General features: G+C 42.8%; 1 protein-coding gene across 4 annotated transcripts; it reads left to right on the top strand.

The window, feature by feature from the left end:
- Positions 1–300: 300 nt before the first annotated feature.
- On the top strand, positions 301–19,435 carry slc7a8b (solute carrier family 7 member 8b). 4 transcript variants are annotated; one of them, XM_036004847.1, is made up of 12 exons: positions 301–323; positions 2,716–2,927; positions 5,379–5,583; positions 6,270–6,421; positions 8,650–8,775; positions 13,089–13,242; positions 16,499–16,622; positions 16,861–16,964; positions 17,450–17,546; positions 17,644–17,793; positions 18,159–18,336; positions 18,827–19,435. In XM_036004847.1, the coding sequence occupies exons 2-12, from the start codon at positions 2,771–2,773 to the stop codon at positions 18,946–18,948; spliced, it is 1,569 nt and encodes a 522-aa protein (XP_035860740.1). In that variant the 5' UTR covers positions 301–323; positions 2,716–2,770; the 3' UTR covers positions 18,949–19,435. The 4 variants fall into 4 exon arrangements, with proteins under 4 accessions (XP_035860740.1, XP_031166429.1, XP_031166427.1 ...); XM_031310569.2 differs by lacking the exon at positions 301–323 and adding an exon at positions 1,494–1,508; XM_031310567.2 differs by lacking the exon at positions 301–323 and adding an exon at positions 2,033–2,271.
- Positions 19,436–20,081: the final 646 nt, after the last annotated feature.

Here is a 20,081-nt window from a genome sequence, read left to right as displayed (position 1 = left end):
GTTCAACCCAGGGTTTTGTGTACCACGACGGTGGATCACTTGTTACCAGAGGCCTGTACTACGAAGCGAGATTTGGCGTTAACGAACTAACTTCAGGCTCAACCCAGGGTTTTCTGTACTACGAAGGTGGATCACTTGTGATCGGGTTCAATCGCCGTGGTAACTTATGCTGAACGCCTAACCTGGTCGGGAGCAGGTTATGTTGGAGATCAGAGATCAACCGGTGTAAAAGCACCGCCCACTGACCAATCAATACTCGACTGATAACGGCGTCACCGTTCTTAGAAGATCAGCTGGAGCTCGGTTCGCGGAGAGAGAGAGAGGTGCGCTCATAAAAGTTAAAACATTTAGAGACCGACAACCCCGTTAACATTCCCTGATGGGTATTTTTATGAAAGATATAGATTTTCAGCGGAGGGAATTACTTATAGGCTATTTGTTGCCTTCTTTAGCCGTGTGTTGCCAATGCGCACATCGGTTTAAATTATGTTTTTTACGACTTCATTTCCTGCATTCCGATACACTTTTATGCACCAATTTATGGTGAAATACCTCCATTGAGCCTATGTGAAGAAAAAAGCACAGATGACAATTCAAAATATATCAAACATATAATGGAAAGTATGTTGTTACGTGTCATTGGGCATTTTTAAGTGAGTATATGGAAATCCTGGAGCTTACTATTACGTAGACTACACCACTGGATATTGATAAGCTAAACGTTGTGATTTACGCATAACAGCGTCGGCTTTTTTGCCAGCTTTACTTCCTGCGTTTTGCCTGTAAAACCGTGTCTGTGTTCTTCATATTTATGTAGAATTATAGTTTGTTCTTCTTGTTTAAAAGATGCAGCTCTGGTAGATGTTTGCGATTGGTCGTGGTGCGCAAACACCGCCTCTTTTATGTGAACGCGCACGTCTCTAGATTGGAAAAACCTGGGTTGACTGAACTAGTTGATAACCAGCGTCGTGATACAGGTTATGCGGGACCACGGTTGTTAGGTTAGGTGAAGCCGGATCACTGAAAGAAATCCAGGACATGTTGATCTTGATTCGTAGTACAGGCCTCTGGTTAAATCGCCGTGGTGCTGAACATAACCTGCTCGGGAGCAGGTTATGTTGGGGATTAGTGATCAACCGGTGTAAAAGAACCGCCTACAGACCAATCAATACTCGGTTGATAACGGCGTCACTGTTCTTAGAAGATCCGGTGGAGCTCGGTGCGCAGAGAGAGAGAGAGAGAGAGGTGCGCTCATAAAAGTTAAACATTAGAGACCGACAACCCCGTTAACATTACCTGATGGGTATTTTTATATAGATTTTCAGCAGAGGGAATTATGTAGGCTATTTGTCGGCTTCTTGAGCCGTGTGTTGCCAATGCGCACATCGGTTTGAATTATGTTTTTATGTTTTTTATTTGCTCTCACGATCGCTTACCACTGCCAGGGTCGCAACTGAAATAATAGGCTAAAGCAACGGCAGTTTATGGAAAGCACAAGTGTAATTATGGTCAGATCTTGTGCCTGACTGATGGGGAAGTAAGCGCTTGTAAATTACGCAATTACAGTGTCATATTTCCTTCCTGCTTTAGGAAGCAGCGACTGTATTGCGTTTTGCCTGTAAAACCGTGTCTGTGTTCTTCATATTAATGTAGAATTATAGTTTGCTCTTCTTATGTAAAATATGCGGCTCTGGTATGTTTGCGACTGGTCATTGGAGCAAACACCACCTCTTGTATGTGAACGCGCGCGTCGCTGGATTGGGAAACCCTGGGTTGATTAAGTTAGTTGTTAACCACCGTCGTGACACAGGTTATGCGGGACCGTGGTTGTTAGTTTAGGTGAAGCCGGGTAACTGAAATAAATCCAGAGCATGTTGATCTTGATTCGTACAGGCCTCATGAGGACCCTCATTTTAAACAAGCAGTATTTTTGTATGTTTGTAATATGTTTGAAGTCCTACATCCATTTTTTTTTAACATTAAGCTTATTATTCAAGTTTTCTGTAGATTTTTTTTGGTGATTCTTCAGTTTAGTGTATTTTGTCAATGGTAAAAACGGAGCTCAGGGTCCTCACTACAGAAGGCGGGGCGTGTTGACAATTTGGGCTGCGATGATTGGTTTAAAATAACCAGTTTTTCTATGTATCGAGGCTGTCAGCTGGAGGTCTTTTGTTATTAAGGCTAGCCGACATGAGTGATGCCGAGCATGAAGTCCGTCACTTATTAGGGAGCTTTTAGGAGGGGTTCGAGTCACTACAGCTGCCCGAAAAGGTGGGTCCTCATTTGCCGAGTTGCCTACAGCAAAACAAAGACCACGCGGTCAGTGCTGATGGGTTAAGTGCCTTGTTACACAGGAAACAAACTCGGGTTGGTCCTGCTGCGAGACATGTTAAACCGGTGAATTTGAACTGCATATACGAGTTTTAAGCTATCGTTACTTCTCGTTTTGCTTAACAAACTCAAATGATATAGTCTGTTTGTGGTGGTCACTAGCTAACCTGCAGTCCATCGTGCCGTCCTTATTAATTATTAATGCTGGTTTCTACTTTTAGCACGGACCTACTGTAACGGAAACTGCCTTAACAGCATTTTTGACCTTTAATGGGCCATATGAAAGTGGTGGAGAAATAACTGAGCAAAACTGTCCAGGAAATATTGTAGAGTTGTATCCCTTAAAAAAAAAAAAAAACAACTTGTGTATTTCTGTATTGGTAGGCTTAGTAGGGAGGCTGCCCACAAAAGAGGTTTGCACGCTGAACAGGACTTTAGGATGAACTTGGGTCCGAGGAAGCGGAGCAGCGGCGGGGGCAGTAGTCACTCGGAGCCCCAAGACTCCCACTCGGGTGTGGGGAAAGATGCAGAAGGAAGCTCTGGGGTGGCTCTGAAGAAACAGATCGGCCTAGTCAGCGCCTGTGCCATTATAATCGGTAAGTAGGCTACATGTGATTTAAGTGTTAATATATCACCCTCAGCTCCCACAAGTTTTTAAGAAAACACATTTTTTTTCTGCATAATTAATTAATTTCATATAACAGTTGAGTATGTATCATCATGCTTTATTGTTTAAGTATTTGTTGGGCTTAAATAATGGGCTAAAGCTGAATTCAAAATGAGTTTGCCTTCCACTACATACTTTAAACTTAAGAGGCCCCTGGTAACAACAAACAAGTCCAACAGGTTATGGTACTGCATATAGTGTGATAGTGTTTAAATCGGGGCAACAAAATAATCATACATTTAGTTTCACTCGGATTTCATTACAGATATTTTACAGCTTGGTTGTGTCATAAATCCCCAATTTGGACTAATGAGGCCCAATTTTATAGATCCCAGCCACCCAAGTAATATTTTCTCATTTTAAATGCATGTTGAAAGTTTTTTCATGATGTCATGAACCGTCTTCCTTTAAAATGTGTAAAGAAAATGTAGCTGAATCAAGCAGCAATGATTTAAAACAACCATTCACATTGCGCTCTAAAAGGTTAAGCCTTATACTGACTATAATCCCTCCCTGTGATTGCTGGACAGTGTACTCGTACATCTTGCACAGGCTGTTTCATGGTCACTTTCATGTTTCCAGGGAACTGTTCGCTGCCATGAAACCTGCTTTGTCGGCTGCCTACCTCCCATACATGCAGAGAAAAAAAGAAAAATGTCAATAAAAAGCAATTCCACTAATGATAGTGTCCACCATTATAGGGTCTCTATAATGGTGGACACTATCATTAGTGGAATTGCTTTTTATTGACATGGCATTTCCCATCGCCATCTTAAGCATGGTTGGGGTGTGGTTGCTTTATTGACAAGAAGCTGCTAAACCCTGATTTCTGTGGTGGCCTCAGCATGATGTATGGATTTTAATGGATTTAATTTAGGTAAATAAGTGTCATCTGAAGAATAATGTTTTTAAATGTATTTATCGTTAGTCAAATTAATATGATACACATATTTAAAAAGTAAAAGGTAACGTTAACCGAATTTGATCAACAAAAAAAGAGAGAAATAGTAATTTTACAACTTAATCCTTCGAAATGTATGCAATCCTTGTGACTGTCTCTGTTCCTGGACTTGCTGAGTCAGACTTCAAGTGCTGTCTTTTTGTCACTGTTGCATAATTGCTTTTAATCCCAAGCTTAACAGCCCATACATCCAGTAAGTGACAACTGATGCTGATTTGCTATAAATTGTCACTACACATTCAAACTGCACAAAGTGGCAAGGACCTTATTTCCATGAAATCTGGGTAGGCACTGGCCAGTGTCATAGGTGCACTACACTCTTCATCTTTTCCCAGCCACTGTACTTGCCTTCATTTGTTTGTTGGTCCCAAGAGTTGCACAAAAGATATAAACTCATTCTGCCATCTCTTTGGGAAACATGGGATATCTGTTCGGCCAGTCCCAAGTGCAGGATCAGGCTTCTAAAAAAATTCATATTATAGCCCAATGTGAAACAATAATATGAGCCAGTAATGTGTGCCATGCACAGAAAATCCACTGTGGACCAGGGCTAGACTGAGCAGCAGCCCAGGCATGAGGAAACTGAGCCCCAAGAAACCCACACAAAGCCCAAGGTAATTCTGTATTGGATGCAAAACATGAGCACTACAGGAAATGGGGCATCGTGTGACAGGAAGTTGTATCTTTCTTTATAGCCTGAAATCTGTTTCAGTGGCTTTAAGCTTGTTTTCATGCTGTTTGATGAGCATCATATATGCAATGTTATGCTTCTTTATACAGAAGATGAGTGACTTTTTCCATTGCCATGCTATACCATTGGTTAAGAAAAAGCCGTAAAAGTGAGTCAAGTGAGTGAGATACTGAGTTTGCCAGCCTGAGATCCTCAGGCAGGGAGTTCCACAGCTGAGGGGCCCCAGACAGCAAAAAAGCCCGGTCACCTTTTGTTGGCCATTCGAGATCTTGCAACCATTAGTAGCACCCTGCCAGAGGATCTCAAGCAGCGTTCTGGCTCATAGGGAATTCACAGATCACATAAATGGGCAGGAGCCAAACCATTCAAGGCTTTAAAAACTAGCAGTACATTTTCAAACTCAGTTCTAAAACTAACAGGTAACCAGTGCAGGGAAGCAAGGATTGATGTGATGTGGTCACTTCTCTTAGTGCGAGTTAAAAGCCTGGCATCAGCATTTTGTGAATAAAGGGCGGTGCAAAAATTGAGTCTGGAGGAGATAAAAGCACGGATGATCTTTTCTAGTCTGCAGAGAAAAGTAATGACCTGATCTTGGTCAACTGTCTCGCCAAGATCAGGTCATTTATTTCCTGTAAAAATCTAACATTGATATGCCTTAGCATTCAACCCTGTGTCTGATTTTGGTCCTTAATCTGTCTTCTGTATCTATTTTTTTTTCTCTCACTCAGGCAACATCATTGGATCAGGGATTTTTGTGAGTCCAAAGGGGGTCCTGGAGAATGCTAGCTCCGTGGGTGTGGCCATCATTGTGTGGGTTATCACTGGAGTTATCACAGCCATTGGTGCTCTCTGCTATGCAGAGTTAGGCGTGACCATCCCCAAGTCAGGGGGAGACTACTCCTATGTCAAGGACATCTTTGGAGAGTTGGCAGGGTGAGAACAAAATGCTATTTGTCTGATTATCAGATTAAAGCCCCTATGTGTAAAATTTTAAAATCTGATTTAAGTGACTCTGAGTAGAAGTATCAAAAGCCATAGGTGAGCCTCTACACAAATTTGACATGAGGACACTGAGTAAAGTGTTGAAGCAATGCATACTGTACCAAAGTTAACTGGGATTGTCTCATTAGGGGGGGGGAATCAGAAGTCATAATCCTTTTGAAATATGCTAAAATCACATAATGTACATAAAGGGGCTTTAACAAATGTTTGTGGTAACTTGGGTTTATATTTTATAAAGTTGTGTTCCAATTCCATGTAGTTCAAAAAAAGTCCATAGCAAACCTGTTTTAATTAATGAGAACTTGCTGTCAACCCCGTCCCCATCCCTCCTCCTCCACAACCATGCTCACCATATAATTAAATCCTCTCCAATGTATTGTGTTTTGTATTCCCAGCATCCCAGACTGTCACTGACCCAGTTTCACTCATGTCTCTTGTCTTTAACAACAATGCCCCAGTGCATTTTTATAATGCACTTCGCTAATATGCTTAACTTTCTTTTTTCCAATACATTTTGCGGTAACAAGGGCTGGCATGCTCTCACACGGTTGAGATGTTGACTGTGGTGTGTGGTATGTTGCCATGTCTCATTAACCTCCTACCCGTGATGTCTGCAGGTTTCTGCGTCTGTGGATTGCATTGTTGGTTATCTACCCCACTAACCAGGCTGTGATTGCTCTGACTTTTTCAAACTACGTCCTGCAGCCCCTCTTCCCCTCCTGCCTCCCCCCAGAGAGTGGCTTACGCTTGCTGGCTGGTGTCTGCCTGAGTGAGTCATACATTTAAAGTGATGATTAAATGGCTATTGGTTGAGGCTAGTGCATTAACAGATACAGATCATGACTAGAGCTGGGCAATATATCGATAATATATTGATATCGTGATATGAGACTAGATATCGTCTTAGATTTTGTATATCGTAATATCGTAATATGGCATAAGTGTTGTCTTTTCGTTAAAGTGATGTCATTTTCTGAACTTACCAGACTGTTTTAACTGTTCTATTATTTGCCTTTACCCACTTAGTCATTATATCCACATTAATGATGATTATTATTCAAAAATCTCATTGTGTAGATCTTTTATTGAAAGCTCCAATAGTCAACCCTACAATATCGTTGCGGTATCGATATCGAGGTATTTGGTCAAAAATATCGTGATATTTGATTTTCTCCATATCGCCCAGCCCTAATCATGACACTGCATTAAAAGCCCTCTTTGAAGAATCATTTCAGACATGGTAAATGTATTGTATTTTGTCAAAACTCTTCTCAAAGATGCTCAACTCTGTCAAAAGAAGGTGGCAGATTTAATTGTTGGTTAGTGTGTACTAGAGGCAGTGAATGAGGCCGTGCAAAAACTATTTCGCTTGTCAGCAAATGCACACCAAATGCAGCACTCACCAAGAGTACAACCCAGCCTGTAAAACAGTTTTATAATGTCTTCGGTGTCTGGAGGAGCTTTGTCAACTCTGAAAAAATAATTCAAGTTAGATAATTTGAGTAATCTTGGTTTGAGCTTGATGACAAGCTTGGTACAAATTGTGATCAATAAGCCTGCGTTGCAAACTGCAAACTACTGCTGTATTAATAATGCATGAGTTTCATTATGGGCTGTGCAGGAGCTTGAGCCATACTGGTTACTAACATTCAGGATATCCCTGCCTGTGCTGCATTAATGGCTCTTGCGATGGCAATGTCCGTCTGTCTGTCGGCCCACCATCGTGGTCCAGACTGAAATATCTCAAAAATGTTTGTAAATGATTAGGATGATCACATTTACAATGAGTTAGCATGCTAATACGCTAAACTAATAAACTACACAGCACCCCTGTGCCTAAGTACAGCCTTACAACGTTGCTAGCATGGCTGTAGACTCTTGGGAACTTGTGAGTGACAGATTAAACAAGTCATGGAAGAGCAATACTAAATTGCTGGAGTCCACCTTAATATGTACAAGTATTCAAGCAAACCCTGTTTTTTTTTTACCCTGCCTGTTTAAAGTTAAAGTTAAGATTGGTCATACAAATACTTTTTGCAAGTTTTTGCAGGTGTTTTCTTATATTTCTACTGGAGCAGGCTTTTATTTAGGTGAAAAGGGTAAGTCCATAGAGTCGCACTTATGCCATAGCAACGTTTGGACTAGTTTCACATGTCTTCCAAACACATTGTCAGAATACAAATAACTGTCTTGTCACCACCTTGTTCATACAGTAGAAGGTAGTACCCAACCCAAAGTTAGAAATTGCAAAAAAAAATGTGGTTTTAAAATGTTATTTTCGCAACCCATAATCTCCTCCAGTGATTCCCAGTTAGAACCTACTGAATTTTTAAGATGTAACTTTTCTGGACACTAGTTTGTCATACCTCCCTATTTCAACCACAAGACAAGTTTTTCTGTTCAGTGTCACATTTACTGTAGCTCACTACTGCTGGTCCTGAAGATGAGTCATAAAGGTTAATAGGTGTTGTGCCAATTCATTAACTTAGACCAATCTATTAAAATGGGACAAAATGGCTTAAGGCCAAACAAATATTTAACATGGAGGGGAAAAAACTAACTCCCATACGATTTGATGAATGATATGACGGAAGTTAAAGATACTTTTTTTTTAAAATGTGTATTATTTTGTCATTAAGATACATTAACCCCATGATTTTGCAATAATTTAATGTTTATGATGTAAAATAACATTTTTGCATTATACATTTACCTGTTTCTAGTAAATTCTTGCAACATCTAGTACATCTTTTCTTTAATATAGAAAGTGTCAAACATTTAGTGTAATTGATCATTGACTAATTTTTCACAACACACAATGTAGAAGGGCAGTGGGTGAAATTCACTACTCGAGTTGCATGCTTGAGTCAATTTTTCACATTTTTAGATTGCACCATATTATTTGTAGGAACACACTGTATGTCAGTGGAATGGAACAATTGTATTCCTCACATGACAACAGATATCATTTATAACTTTTCTCTTGTTGTCCTGTAGTGTTGTTGACGTGGGTGAACTGCTACAGTGTGCGCTGGGCCACATGCGTCCAAGATGTCTTCACCGCCGGCAAGCTTTTGGCCTTGGGTCTCATCATAGTCATGGGTGTCGTCCAAATATGCAAAGGTATTATTCGCTCTGTGGGTCTCTTTCACACAGTCTACAATTCTGTTACTGTCCATGTCTCTCTCTTAGGGCAGTGTTCCTAATCTTTTTGGCTTTTAGCCTTTTTAAAGTGAAGCGGTGTCAACTGTGTGTTGCATGATGTCTGAGTTGTGAGCAGTTCAAAGAGTGATGTTCCCTTCTCAGAGTGTTCTGAGGTCTGAAGAGGAAAAACTATCCAGTATTTCACAATAAATATGGAACTTTATTTTTATTTCTTGTTAATCACCTCATCCTCCACTTCCCTTGGCCCCTAGTTTGGAAATCACTGTCTTAAAGCTTTAGTGCGTAACTTTTTTATATTAATGAACGTCCGTTAAGTACAAGCCATTGCCAAATGAGTTGCGACAAAGCTAATGAAGCCTATCAGCTCTCTGTATTTCTCACTATGGCTATGTTTAGAAAATGATTAGGGCTGAACGATTTTTGAAAATAATCTAATTGCGATTTTTTCCCCAAATATTGCGATTCGATTATTTTTTTAAGCTCTTAGTCTTCTGTATTATTCAACAAAGAATAATAATATAATAATTTATAGTATGAACACACAATTACACACTAGACAGTTAAATAAGTAAAAATATAGTATATAGTATATATCTACACACACACACACACACACACACACACACACACACACACACACACACACACACACACACACACACACACACACACACGTGTAATTTTTTACAGTGCACAGAGAGGAGCTGCCTCTAGCCCCTCCCCCTCGTGAAGTTGCGTGCTGCCGTGTGCACTTGTTCAGAGTAGTGATGGGCGAATGAAGCCTTGTGAAGCCTCTGAAGCTTCTTCCTGATTGTATCGCAAAATGATCCAAAGCATCAAAAACAACACAGTGACATCTGGTGGTCAGTCAGAAATGACAGCGGCTATGAACTCGACACATTCGAACGAAGCTACAACATGAACATAGGAGAGACAGAATGGACACATGCATATGGCAATATGAACTTGAATTAAATGACATGAACATGACATGACTGAATTAAAAATATAAAGCCTATGTTTGAATATAACATAATATAATAATATAAATTACTGTGATCAGGATTTGAATGTAAGTATGTTTAATTAGGCTAAATATGGATTCAATAAACTGCAGCAACAATTCCATCTTCTACCGCTACGTAGAATTATGTACAGGTGTATGTAAGTAGGCTAATTTCCATTAAAAGGCTAATCAAATAAATTGCAAGCCACACTCATAAACCCCGCGATGTTCCAGTGAATTCTAACGGGCCGTTGGTAAGCACCATAGACTGTATATAAGAATGGACCAACAGATCCCGTTGCTCTGGACGGAGACCAGTGAAGGCCTTTAGAAGCACTTTTCCGGTGAGCACCGAGCGTTACTGCGCAGCCTCCAACTGAGAGAAACAACGTAAATGTGTTGTGAGCAACGTGTCTGAAAGTTGGAAGTCTTCTGGTAGCTGTGCCAAGAGAAATCTCAATAATTCCCAATCTTGCAGAGAAGGAGAGCGTAGGTATATGTAAGGAGATAACATGGACACAGGCTAATTATTGCTAACTAAAATGCTAGTTAACATAAGTAATTAAACTTAAACAGCTAATGTAAGTCCAAACTGCCTGCGAGCTTCTCCTGTACTATACGGTAATTCCTCTACTATGCGACAGTAAGTCGCGTGGTTATGAAGCAATCGTTAGCCTATTTTTACAAAAACGTATACTACGGAGCCATAACGTGAGGTACAAGGTAATGGAGCCTTTTATACATTGTTGTGTTTCTTTAGAAATAAACAATGGACAAATAAAGTCTTTAAACGCTTCAGATGTAAAGTTATTCGCTGTCAAAGTGACGTAAAATGAATGGCAGTCAATGGGGGGGTGATCGCTTTGTAGCATCAAAATGGCGCCATAGGAGATTCGAGCTCTGAAGCGAAGCTTACCCCCTTGGTAAGCACGCAGCGACATGAATCCATGAATCCAGCCAACCCTTCCAGAGTTTCAGTGACGTTCGAAGCTTCGGACGTCATCAGTCACGTGCTTATTTCAATTCGATACAAGCTCCAACACTGCTTCGAACCAGTGTGCTTGGGGGAGTGATACAAGCTTCGGTGCCTCGGTGTCAAACATCCCATCACTAGTTCAGAGAGGCTATCGTTGCGTTAGGTAGTTGCTGGTGTTCTTGCCGTGGGATTAACTGTACTAATAAAACTGTTGAAACGCCGCGGCCACGCTGCTGTGAAAGCTCCCCAAACGTCATTTATCAGTCTGGTTGTTACCCCTCTCAGTGGCAGCTCCTCCACTCATATCTTTATAACGGAGCTAACCGGAGCTAACCGCTAATCAGAGCTAATCGTTGCCAACCGAGCCTTGAGTTCTGTGTGCCTGTATCCATTAACTGCATGTATGGACTCGAGCCCGAATAAAACCCTTCATTTTATTAAAATGGCTGTAAAAGTTTTAAACTACAACTCAGAGTTGTTTGACAGAAATCAGCTCAAGGTACGGCGTAGCGTTAGCGTGCTAGGTGATGCTTTCTCTGCGAAGTGCAGACTGATTTGCTCTTGCGAGTCATGTGACCAAATCGCAGCCTTTGCGATTAGGAAATCGCGTTTTAACATATCGCGATATTATCGCAAATGCAATTAATCGTTCAGCCCTAAAAATGATGTCTGGTGACTTTCGCACGCAGAAACTCAGGTGAAGATAATTACCTCTTCTGAAGAGGTGTGTGTGTGTGTGTGTGTGTGTGCCCTTTATCCAATCTGCTTCACACTTGGTTTTGTGGGTACCCAATGAACTTGGGGTTTGGATTTTGGAGCAATTTGGACAGCATTGGATATTGGACATTAAAAATAAAACTGCTGGTGTAGCACGCAGCAGGCTGTTGACACGCTCTGGACAGCAGCAGGGGTGGGGGAGGTTTTCCCGGCTTGGGCTGTGATTCACTTTTTGCAGCTTCTAACATAACATGATTGCTGGATATACCAAGCAAACTTTTCTTCACTTTCCTGGAGCACGAGCGGATAGCTGACAGGAACATCGCAACTGTTGTGTTGAATAAGTTTGGGGGGAAAAGGCGCTAAGTAACGCTGGCTTTTCCATGTCTATTATTTCGCTAAGAGGAAACTCAATAAAAAGCCATTTGCCAACACTAAATATCAAACAAAAGCCAGACACTATATCATATTAAGTTGTCTGGGAGCTGTACATTCACCACTTTTTTTAAAGATTATTTTTGGGGCATTTTTAGGCCTTTTATTTGACAGGACAGCTGAAGACATGAAAGGGGATAGAGAGGGGAATGACATGCAGCAAAGGGCCGCAGGTCGTAGTCGAAACCGGGCCCTCTGCGTCGAGGAGTAAACCTCTATATATGGGCGCCCGCTCCGGGCACCCTACATTCACCACTTACCAGAGGCAGAACAACCTAATCTTGGAGCTTATTCCTCCACAGTGCTGTGCAATGCAGACTATCTCAGAGCTGACCTGGCAAAGACAGCATTTTCATCAGACTCACCCTGGGTCCGGTTAAAAAAGTGTACTGCTCGTTAACGATAAGACGAGACAACACCGCCATAATTTTAAACGCTGACTGTGGTGATATCAACATGCAGTATCGTTGATGAAAATTTCTCTCTCTCTCTCTCTCTCTCTCTCTCTCTCTCTCTCTCTCTCTCTCTCTCTCTCTCTCTCTCTCTCTCTCTCTCTCTCTCTCTCTCTCTCTCTCTCTCTCTCTCTCTCTGCACACACACAGTCCGTTTATGGTGGTTGATTAACACAGATATGTGCTGATTAGCTCTCATAACGGGCCAGGTGGGTAGCACACCACCATGAGTCCATTAGGCAACTGTCTGATTAGGTACTCCACATTTCATTGTGATATTTAGTGATTAAATTCTGAATCTGCAACGTTCTCTGTCAGGTAAATATAGTAGTACAATGTCTAACTGTAGCGTACACTGTAAGTCAGTAGTAGGCTACACAGTGTAGTTGCATATTAAGTAGTTCAGGGTCCCATGGGATTTGTGATTCCAACGTGATAGAGGGATTACAGTCCCTCATACACTTCATACCACACACACACACACACACACACACACACACACACACACACACACGACTTATAGCCCACTCATATTCCACTTTAACATAGAAGCTGGCGATGCACTCTAGTCAATATCTCTTTTGTCTAGACCTTTATGTGATCTGGTATTACCAGAAAGATGTCTTTGTAGATGAACTTTATAGGTCTCTTAAATCTGACATGTGATTTTTTTTTTTGTTCACAGGTCACTATTACTGGCTGGAGCCAGCACACGCCTTTGAGACCTTCCGCGACTACGGTGTCGGTCAGATAGCTTTGTCCTTCCTACAAGGCTCCTTTGCTTATGGAGGCTGGAACTTCCTCAACTACGTCACAGAGGAGTTGGTTGATCCATACAGGTAACATGCACATTTGCAAGAGCAACAAAAAAGAAAAACATAACCTAATGCATTAAAGGATTAAAAAAAAAAAGGATTTTGTGCTATTAAGATTAAAAAACAAATGGTTGGTGGCCGGGTTAGCTCAGTTGTTAGAGCAGGCTGCGAACCGATCCAGTGAGTGCTGAAGGTCACAGGCCGATGATGCCATCAGGACCACATCATCTGCAAAAAGCAGCGATGAGATCCCCAGCTCACCAAACTGCAACCCCTCTCCACCCCGACTACGCCTCGATATCCTGTCCATAAATACTACAAACAGGATTGGTGACAAAGCGCAGCCCTGGCGGAGGCCAACTCTCACCTGAAACGAGTCCGACTTACTGCCGAGAACCCGGACACAGCTCTCGCTTTGGTCGTACAGAGATTGGATGGCCCTGAGAAGGGACCCCCTCACCCCATACTCCCGCAGCACCTCCCACAGTATCTCCCGGGGGACCCGGTCATACGCCTTCTCCAGATCCACAAAGCACATGTAGACCGGTTGGGCATACACCCAGGCTCCCTCCAGGATCCTTGCGAGAGTAAAGATCTGGTCCGTTGTTCCACGACCAGGACGGAATCCGCATTGTTCCTCTTCAACCTGAGGTTCGACTATCGACCGAACCCTCCTTTCCAGCACCTTGGAGTAGACTTTACCGGGGAGGCTGAGAAGTGTTATACCCCTGTAATTGGCACACACCCTCTGGTCCCCCTTTTTGAAAAGGGGAACCACCACCCCGGTCTGCCACTCCTTAGGCACCGTCCCCGACTTCCACGCAATGTTGAAGAGGCGTGTCAACCAAGACAACCCCTCCACACCCAGAGCTTTAAGCATTTCTGGACGGATCTCATCAATCCCTGGGGCTTTGCCACTGTGGAGTTGTTTAACTACCTCAGCAACTTCCACCAGGGAAATTGACGACAATCCCCCATCATCCTCCAGCTCTGCCTCTACAATAGAGGGCGTATTAGTCGGATTTAGGAGTTCCTCAAAGTGCTCCTTCCACCGCCCTATTACCTCCTCAGTTGAGGTCAACAGCGTCCCATCCTTACTGTACACAGCTTGGATGGTTCCCCGCTTCCCCCTCCTGAGGTGGCGAACGGTTTTCCAGAAGCACCTTGGTGCCGACCGAAAGTCCTTCTCCATGTCTTCTCCGAACTTCTCCCACACCCGCTGCTTTGCCTCTTTCACGGCAGAGGCTGCAGCCCTTCGGTACCTTGCAACTGCCTCCGGAGTCCTCTGGGATAACATATCCCGGAAAGACTCCTTCTTCAGTCGGACGGCTTCCCTGACCACCGGTGTCCACCACGGTGTTCGTGGGTTACTGCCCCTTGAGGCACCTAAGACCCTAAGACCACAGCTCCCCGCCGCAGCTTCAGCAATGGAAACTTTGAACATTGTCCACTCGGGTTCAATGCCCCCAGCCTCCACAGGGATGCACGAAAAGCTACGCCGGAGGTGTGAGTTGAAAGTCTGTCGGACAGGGGCCTCCTCCAGACGTTCCCAATTTACCCGCACTACCCGTTTGGGCTTACCAGGTCTGTCCAGAGCCTTCCCACACCCTCTGACCCAACTCACCACCAGATGGTGATCAGTTGACAGCTCTGCCCCTCTCTTCACCCGAGTGTCCAAAACATACGGCCTCAGATCAGATGAAACGATTATAAAATCGATCATTGACCTTTGGCCTAGGGTGCTCTGGTACCAAGTACACTTATGAGCATCCCTATGTTCGAACATGGTGTTCGTTATAGACAATCCATGACTAGCACAGAAGTCCAACAACAAACAACCACTCTGGTTTAGATCAGGGAGGCCGTTCCTCCCAATCACGCCTCTCCATGTGTCTCCATCATTTCCCACGTGCGCGTTGAAGTCCCCCAGCAGAACTATGGAGTCCCCTACTGGAGCCCCATACAGGTCTCCATTCAAGGTCTCCAAGAAGGCCGAATACTCCGAGCTCTTGTTTGGTGCATACGCACAAACAACAGTCAGAGTTTTCCCCCCCACAACCCGCAGGCGTAGGGAGGCGACCCTCTCGTCCACCGGGGTAAACTCCAATGTAGCGGCGCTCAGGCGGGGGCTTGTGAGTATCCCCACACCCGCCCGGCGCCTCACACCCTGGGCAACTCCGGAGAAGAAAAGAGTCCAACCCCTATCCAGGAGTATGGTTCCAGAACCGAGACTGTGCATAGAGGTAAGCCCCACCAGATCCAACTGGTAGCGCTCCACCTCCCGCACAAGTTCCGGCTCCTTCCCCCACAGAGAGGTGAAGTTCCACGTCCCCAGAGCCAGCGTCTGCTGCCCGGGTCTGGTCCGTCGAGGCCCCTGACCTTCACTGCCACCCATGTGGCACCACAGGTGGTGGGCCCATGGGTTGGAGAGAGAGGTGCCACGTAGCTTTTTCGGGCTGTGCCCGGCCGGGCTCCGTGGCAAACCTGGCCACCAGGCGCTCGCTGACGGGCCCTCCATCTGGGCCTGGCTCCAGACGGGGGCCCCGGGCTTCCTCCGGGCAGGGTCACTCCATCTCTACCTCGTTTTTTCATAGGGTTTTTGAACCATTATTTGTCTGGCCCCTCCCCTGAGACCACTTTGCCTTGGGAGACCCTACCAGGAGCACAAAGCTCCAGACAACACAGCCCTCAGGTTCATAGGGACACACAAACCTCTCCACCACGATAAAGTGATGGTTCCAGGAGAGTATAAGGACGTCTTTACAAAAACAAGAAATTAAACAATGATTAGTTAAGAGCATTGAAGCTGTATCTGATTTTCAGATTGAATTTTGATTGAATTTCCAGAGTTTTTCTAAATCTTGGAAGATGTTTGTGTGATTTACTCACTGAAAAAATACTTTACTTGATATAGGTACCAAATGCATCAAACACACACACTTGTACATACAAATACATGTTTAATATACACTCTGTGGCCACTGTATTAGGTACACCTGTACAATCTAATGTAATCCAAGAGAGGAGGGTTATATCCAATCCATTCAATTAAAAAAGGCAGTAAATAAGATAAATCTGATTTGTTCATAAACCACTTAGAAATCGTATCCCTGTCACCAGTCCATCCATTTACAATTTACAAATTGTTTTGGATTATGTATCCACATGTGTCCACTTGTTGAATCAAAGGTTAGTAACGTTTTTCTATGGTAACCTCAAACTTCAGTCACAGAAATGGTTAATATACCATGACCCACAATCTGGTCTCGCATCCTCCCAGGAATCTACCACGTGCGATCTTCATCTCTATCCCCGTGGTCACCTTCGTTTATGTGTTTGCCAACGTGGCCTACATCACAGCCATGAGCCCGCAGGAGCTGCTGGCCTCCAACGCTGTGGCAGTGGTGAGAAAACAGACCAACAGTAACTTGTAATGTAGACAATGCATGCAGCTAGAAGCGTATTAGTCTTTGTAACCACATTGATCTGACCCATGTTCCTCATTGTAACATAAAGCTTGTACTGCTGAGTCTTGTCGCCCTTTTGCTCTCCATTTTAAAATGTCTTGATTAGTGGCTGTTATTCAAGTATGTGTACTGGTTGTCTCCCCCTCCTCCTCTTCTCTACTAATATTTCTCCCAGACATTTGGAGAGAAATTGCTAGGAGTTATGTCATGGATCATGCCCATCTCTGTGGCGCTCTCCACCTTCGGGGGTGTCAATGGCTCCCTCTTCACGTCGTCGCGGTCAGTTTGCCCCCCCACCCCGCTCTTCTGTCCTCCCTCTCATTACAGCTTTTGCAGTTGCCATGTTTTTTGTTGTTCTAATGCGGATATTTTAGCCCAATACCTGTCAGTAGATGTACATGGAGACACTGTAAGCAGGGTGAAAATGAGAAGCTAAACAGGAATAAAATGCACGAGCAGTGTAAATGCTCATCTCTAGGGCCACAAGCTGGATTTCAGGTTGTAGGGAAAAAGACTGAATAGAAAGCTGCATTCCTCTAGGAACATATTTGGCTCTGGTAAGATGACCCCACTTGACCAATAACACATTCCAAAGTACTGCAGCCATTGTACTCCTGTTTTGGTCCATTTATCCCCCTGTCTCTTCACTGGTGCTTCCATAATCACCTGAACTGTGTGTTTCCTGAGCTCTCAGCTGGCGAGTGCGCACGGTAAGCATGCACCAGCAGGCTCTGCTCTCAGCACTGAACTGTTCCGTCTCTCAGGCTGTTTTTCGCCGGAGCGAGGGAAGGCCATCTCCCACGTCTGCTGGCCATGATTCACGTCACACGCTGCACTCCTATCCCAGCTTTACTGTTTACTGTGAGTCATCTGAGACATCTACTGTTTGTCCTTTTGTGTGCGCTTTGTCCTCACTTTGTGCAGAAATTATGACATTCCCCCCTCTCACCACATTCAGTTAATTTCCACTCTGCTGATGTTGTGCACCAGTGACATTTACACCCTCATAAACTACGTGGGTTTCATCAACTACCTCTTCTATGGGGTCACTGTCGCCGGGCAGATTGTGCTGCGCATCAAAGAGCCCGACCTGCATCGACCTATCAAGGTAAAGACACACACGCATTTTGGTTTGCCACCATTTATACTAACAATCAAGTGCCAGGGCATAGTAGCAACACACACAAGAGTTTCAAACCATTTTGATGCCTGTATATTTTCGATGAATACTACACAATACATAAAGTATACTTAATATGGCTTAGCCTATGCAAGGCTACAGGGCTCAATTTTAGGCCAAACTGTATCTAATTCTGATTCATAACCAACAATCCAATTTCACAAATCTTTTGAAGCAATGGCTCTGCACTGACTACCTCAAGAAAGGTATCGAAAAGGTGTCTTAAATGTATTAATAATTGTTTAATAGATAAAACCACATGTGAATTTTAACTTTTCTCCCTCATCCTCCAGGTGAGCCTGATATGGCCAGTAATCTACCTGCTGTTCTGGGCCTTCCTGCTGGTCTTTTCCCTTTACTCTGAGCCTGTCATCTGTGGTATTGGTCTGGCCATTATGATGTCTGGTGTCCCTGTCTATTTTCTGGGAGTATACTGGGAAAACAAGCCGCAGTGTTGTGATATTGCTATTGGTAAGGCAACATCCTGGTGTCTTAGATAAAAGATGTCAGATCTTGAATTCGAAAATGTTATTTCAACTTTGAGATGCTCGTAAATGTGAGTCTGTCCTATAGACTGTAAAAAATATGTCCACTTCAAAAGTGAATTGTGTGAAGTTTGGTTCAGTATTAAATACATGGGTTAAAAGGTTAAAGTACACAGATGTTCAGTTTTACTACATTTGTCAGCATTAAAGGGGACCCTGCTTCACTTATTGGGAAATTTTAAATACAACGATCCAACTTAAGTATTTTTCAAATAAAAGGAAATATGCTATAGATGTAATTGCATCTCTATAAAGTAGAGGATTGATTTAAAAAGTGAACCCAGTTTGATGGAGAGCATAAAAATAAAATGGTATTTTAATCAGGATACATGCCAACAAGTATATAAGAAATTCCATATGAACCATTAACTCTAATATCAAAATATTTTTCTTTGTCTCTTTCCCAACTATATCAGGTAAAATGACTCATCTGTGCCAAAAGCTCTGTTCGGTGGTCTATCCAGTCATGAAGGAGAACGTGGAGCCCCATGGGCCTCAAAACAAAGATGGAGATGATGATGAGCCCTCAAACGGCTGATTGATGATGTGCATAAAAAAAAAAACACAGACAATGTCTCACACTTTTTTTGGGAGGAAAAGGCACTTGGAGAAAACTCTCAGAAAGATAAGCATACATATTCACTTGTTTTACAACACTTGACTTTCTAGCTCTATTTTTGACTGCCTTAAGGCTGACCACCTGGGAACACATGTTTGGGATGAAATATGTCTTACTCTATGAATTTATGAAACACTGAAATTTTGACATCACATTAGAATTTAAAATGTTGTTCTTTTGTTTTTCTTTTGTGGTTTGCTGTTTGGGTCTGGGAGGTAGTGGAGAATAATTTTAATAAGCATGTTATATATATATTGTTCAAGCTCTGTTTATAATTTCACCTCACTATATTAACACTAAAATGACAATTTTCAGATGGTTTAATGGTTTTTATTCTTATTGGACTCATAACTTTATGTACCCAATTGTATGAATGATTCATTAAAATGTTTCCCTTTTTATTACATACAGGCAGATCTGGCTTTAGAGAATGAAGATTTGCTTTTCCTTGCACTTAGATCTCCAGATCTCTCGGTTGCTGGCGGATTATTATTTTTCCTTTTTAAAAATATGTTCTCTTAATATGAAGCGCTTCCTCTTTTCCTAAGAAGTAGTAAAAAATGAACTGTCCACATGCATGAAGAGAGGTAACACCAAAAAGCAGCTGTATTAATTTTCTTGATTTATTAATCAACAGAAAGCTCATGGTAGAAAATCAAACATTTCCCAAAGTGTGTCTGCAATGCATATTTGGCATATAGTGACCATATACCTAATTTCTAAAGATCTTGCGATTTTCACAGGTATTTGTATCACCTGAATTATGTTTGACACGTTTTGGTCTCTGTTAAATGATGCTGGGATGCCTAGTTTTCTTTATAATGTATTTTACTGTGTTGCATTGTGCTGTATACTGAGGTGGTGGTATTGGTACTGTGCAGAACCTCCTCATTAATGTTTCATCCACCTGTTGGAACACCTGACGTAGAAGGGGCGGAGTCCACGCACAATGAGCGATCAAATTGCGTAAGTCACGGGCGGCTATGACAAGCCTAGCTGGGTCAAGATGTCACTTTGCCCTAAATAAGACAGAAAAATACATTAATGTGCCT

Source organism: Sander lucioperca, chromosome 9, assembly GCF_008315115.2.
Source record: "Sander lucioperca isolate FBNREF2018 chromosome 9, SLUC_FBN_1.2, whole genome shotgun sequence".
Lineage (NCBI taxonomy): Eukaryota > Metazoa > Chordata > Actinopteri > Perciformes > Percidae > Sander > Sander lucioperca.
Note: the sequence above shows the minus strand (reverse complement) of the source record. Positions and strands in the feature narration are given on the sequence as shown.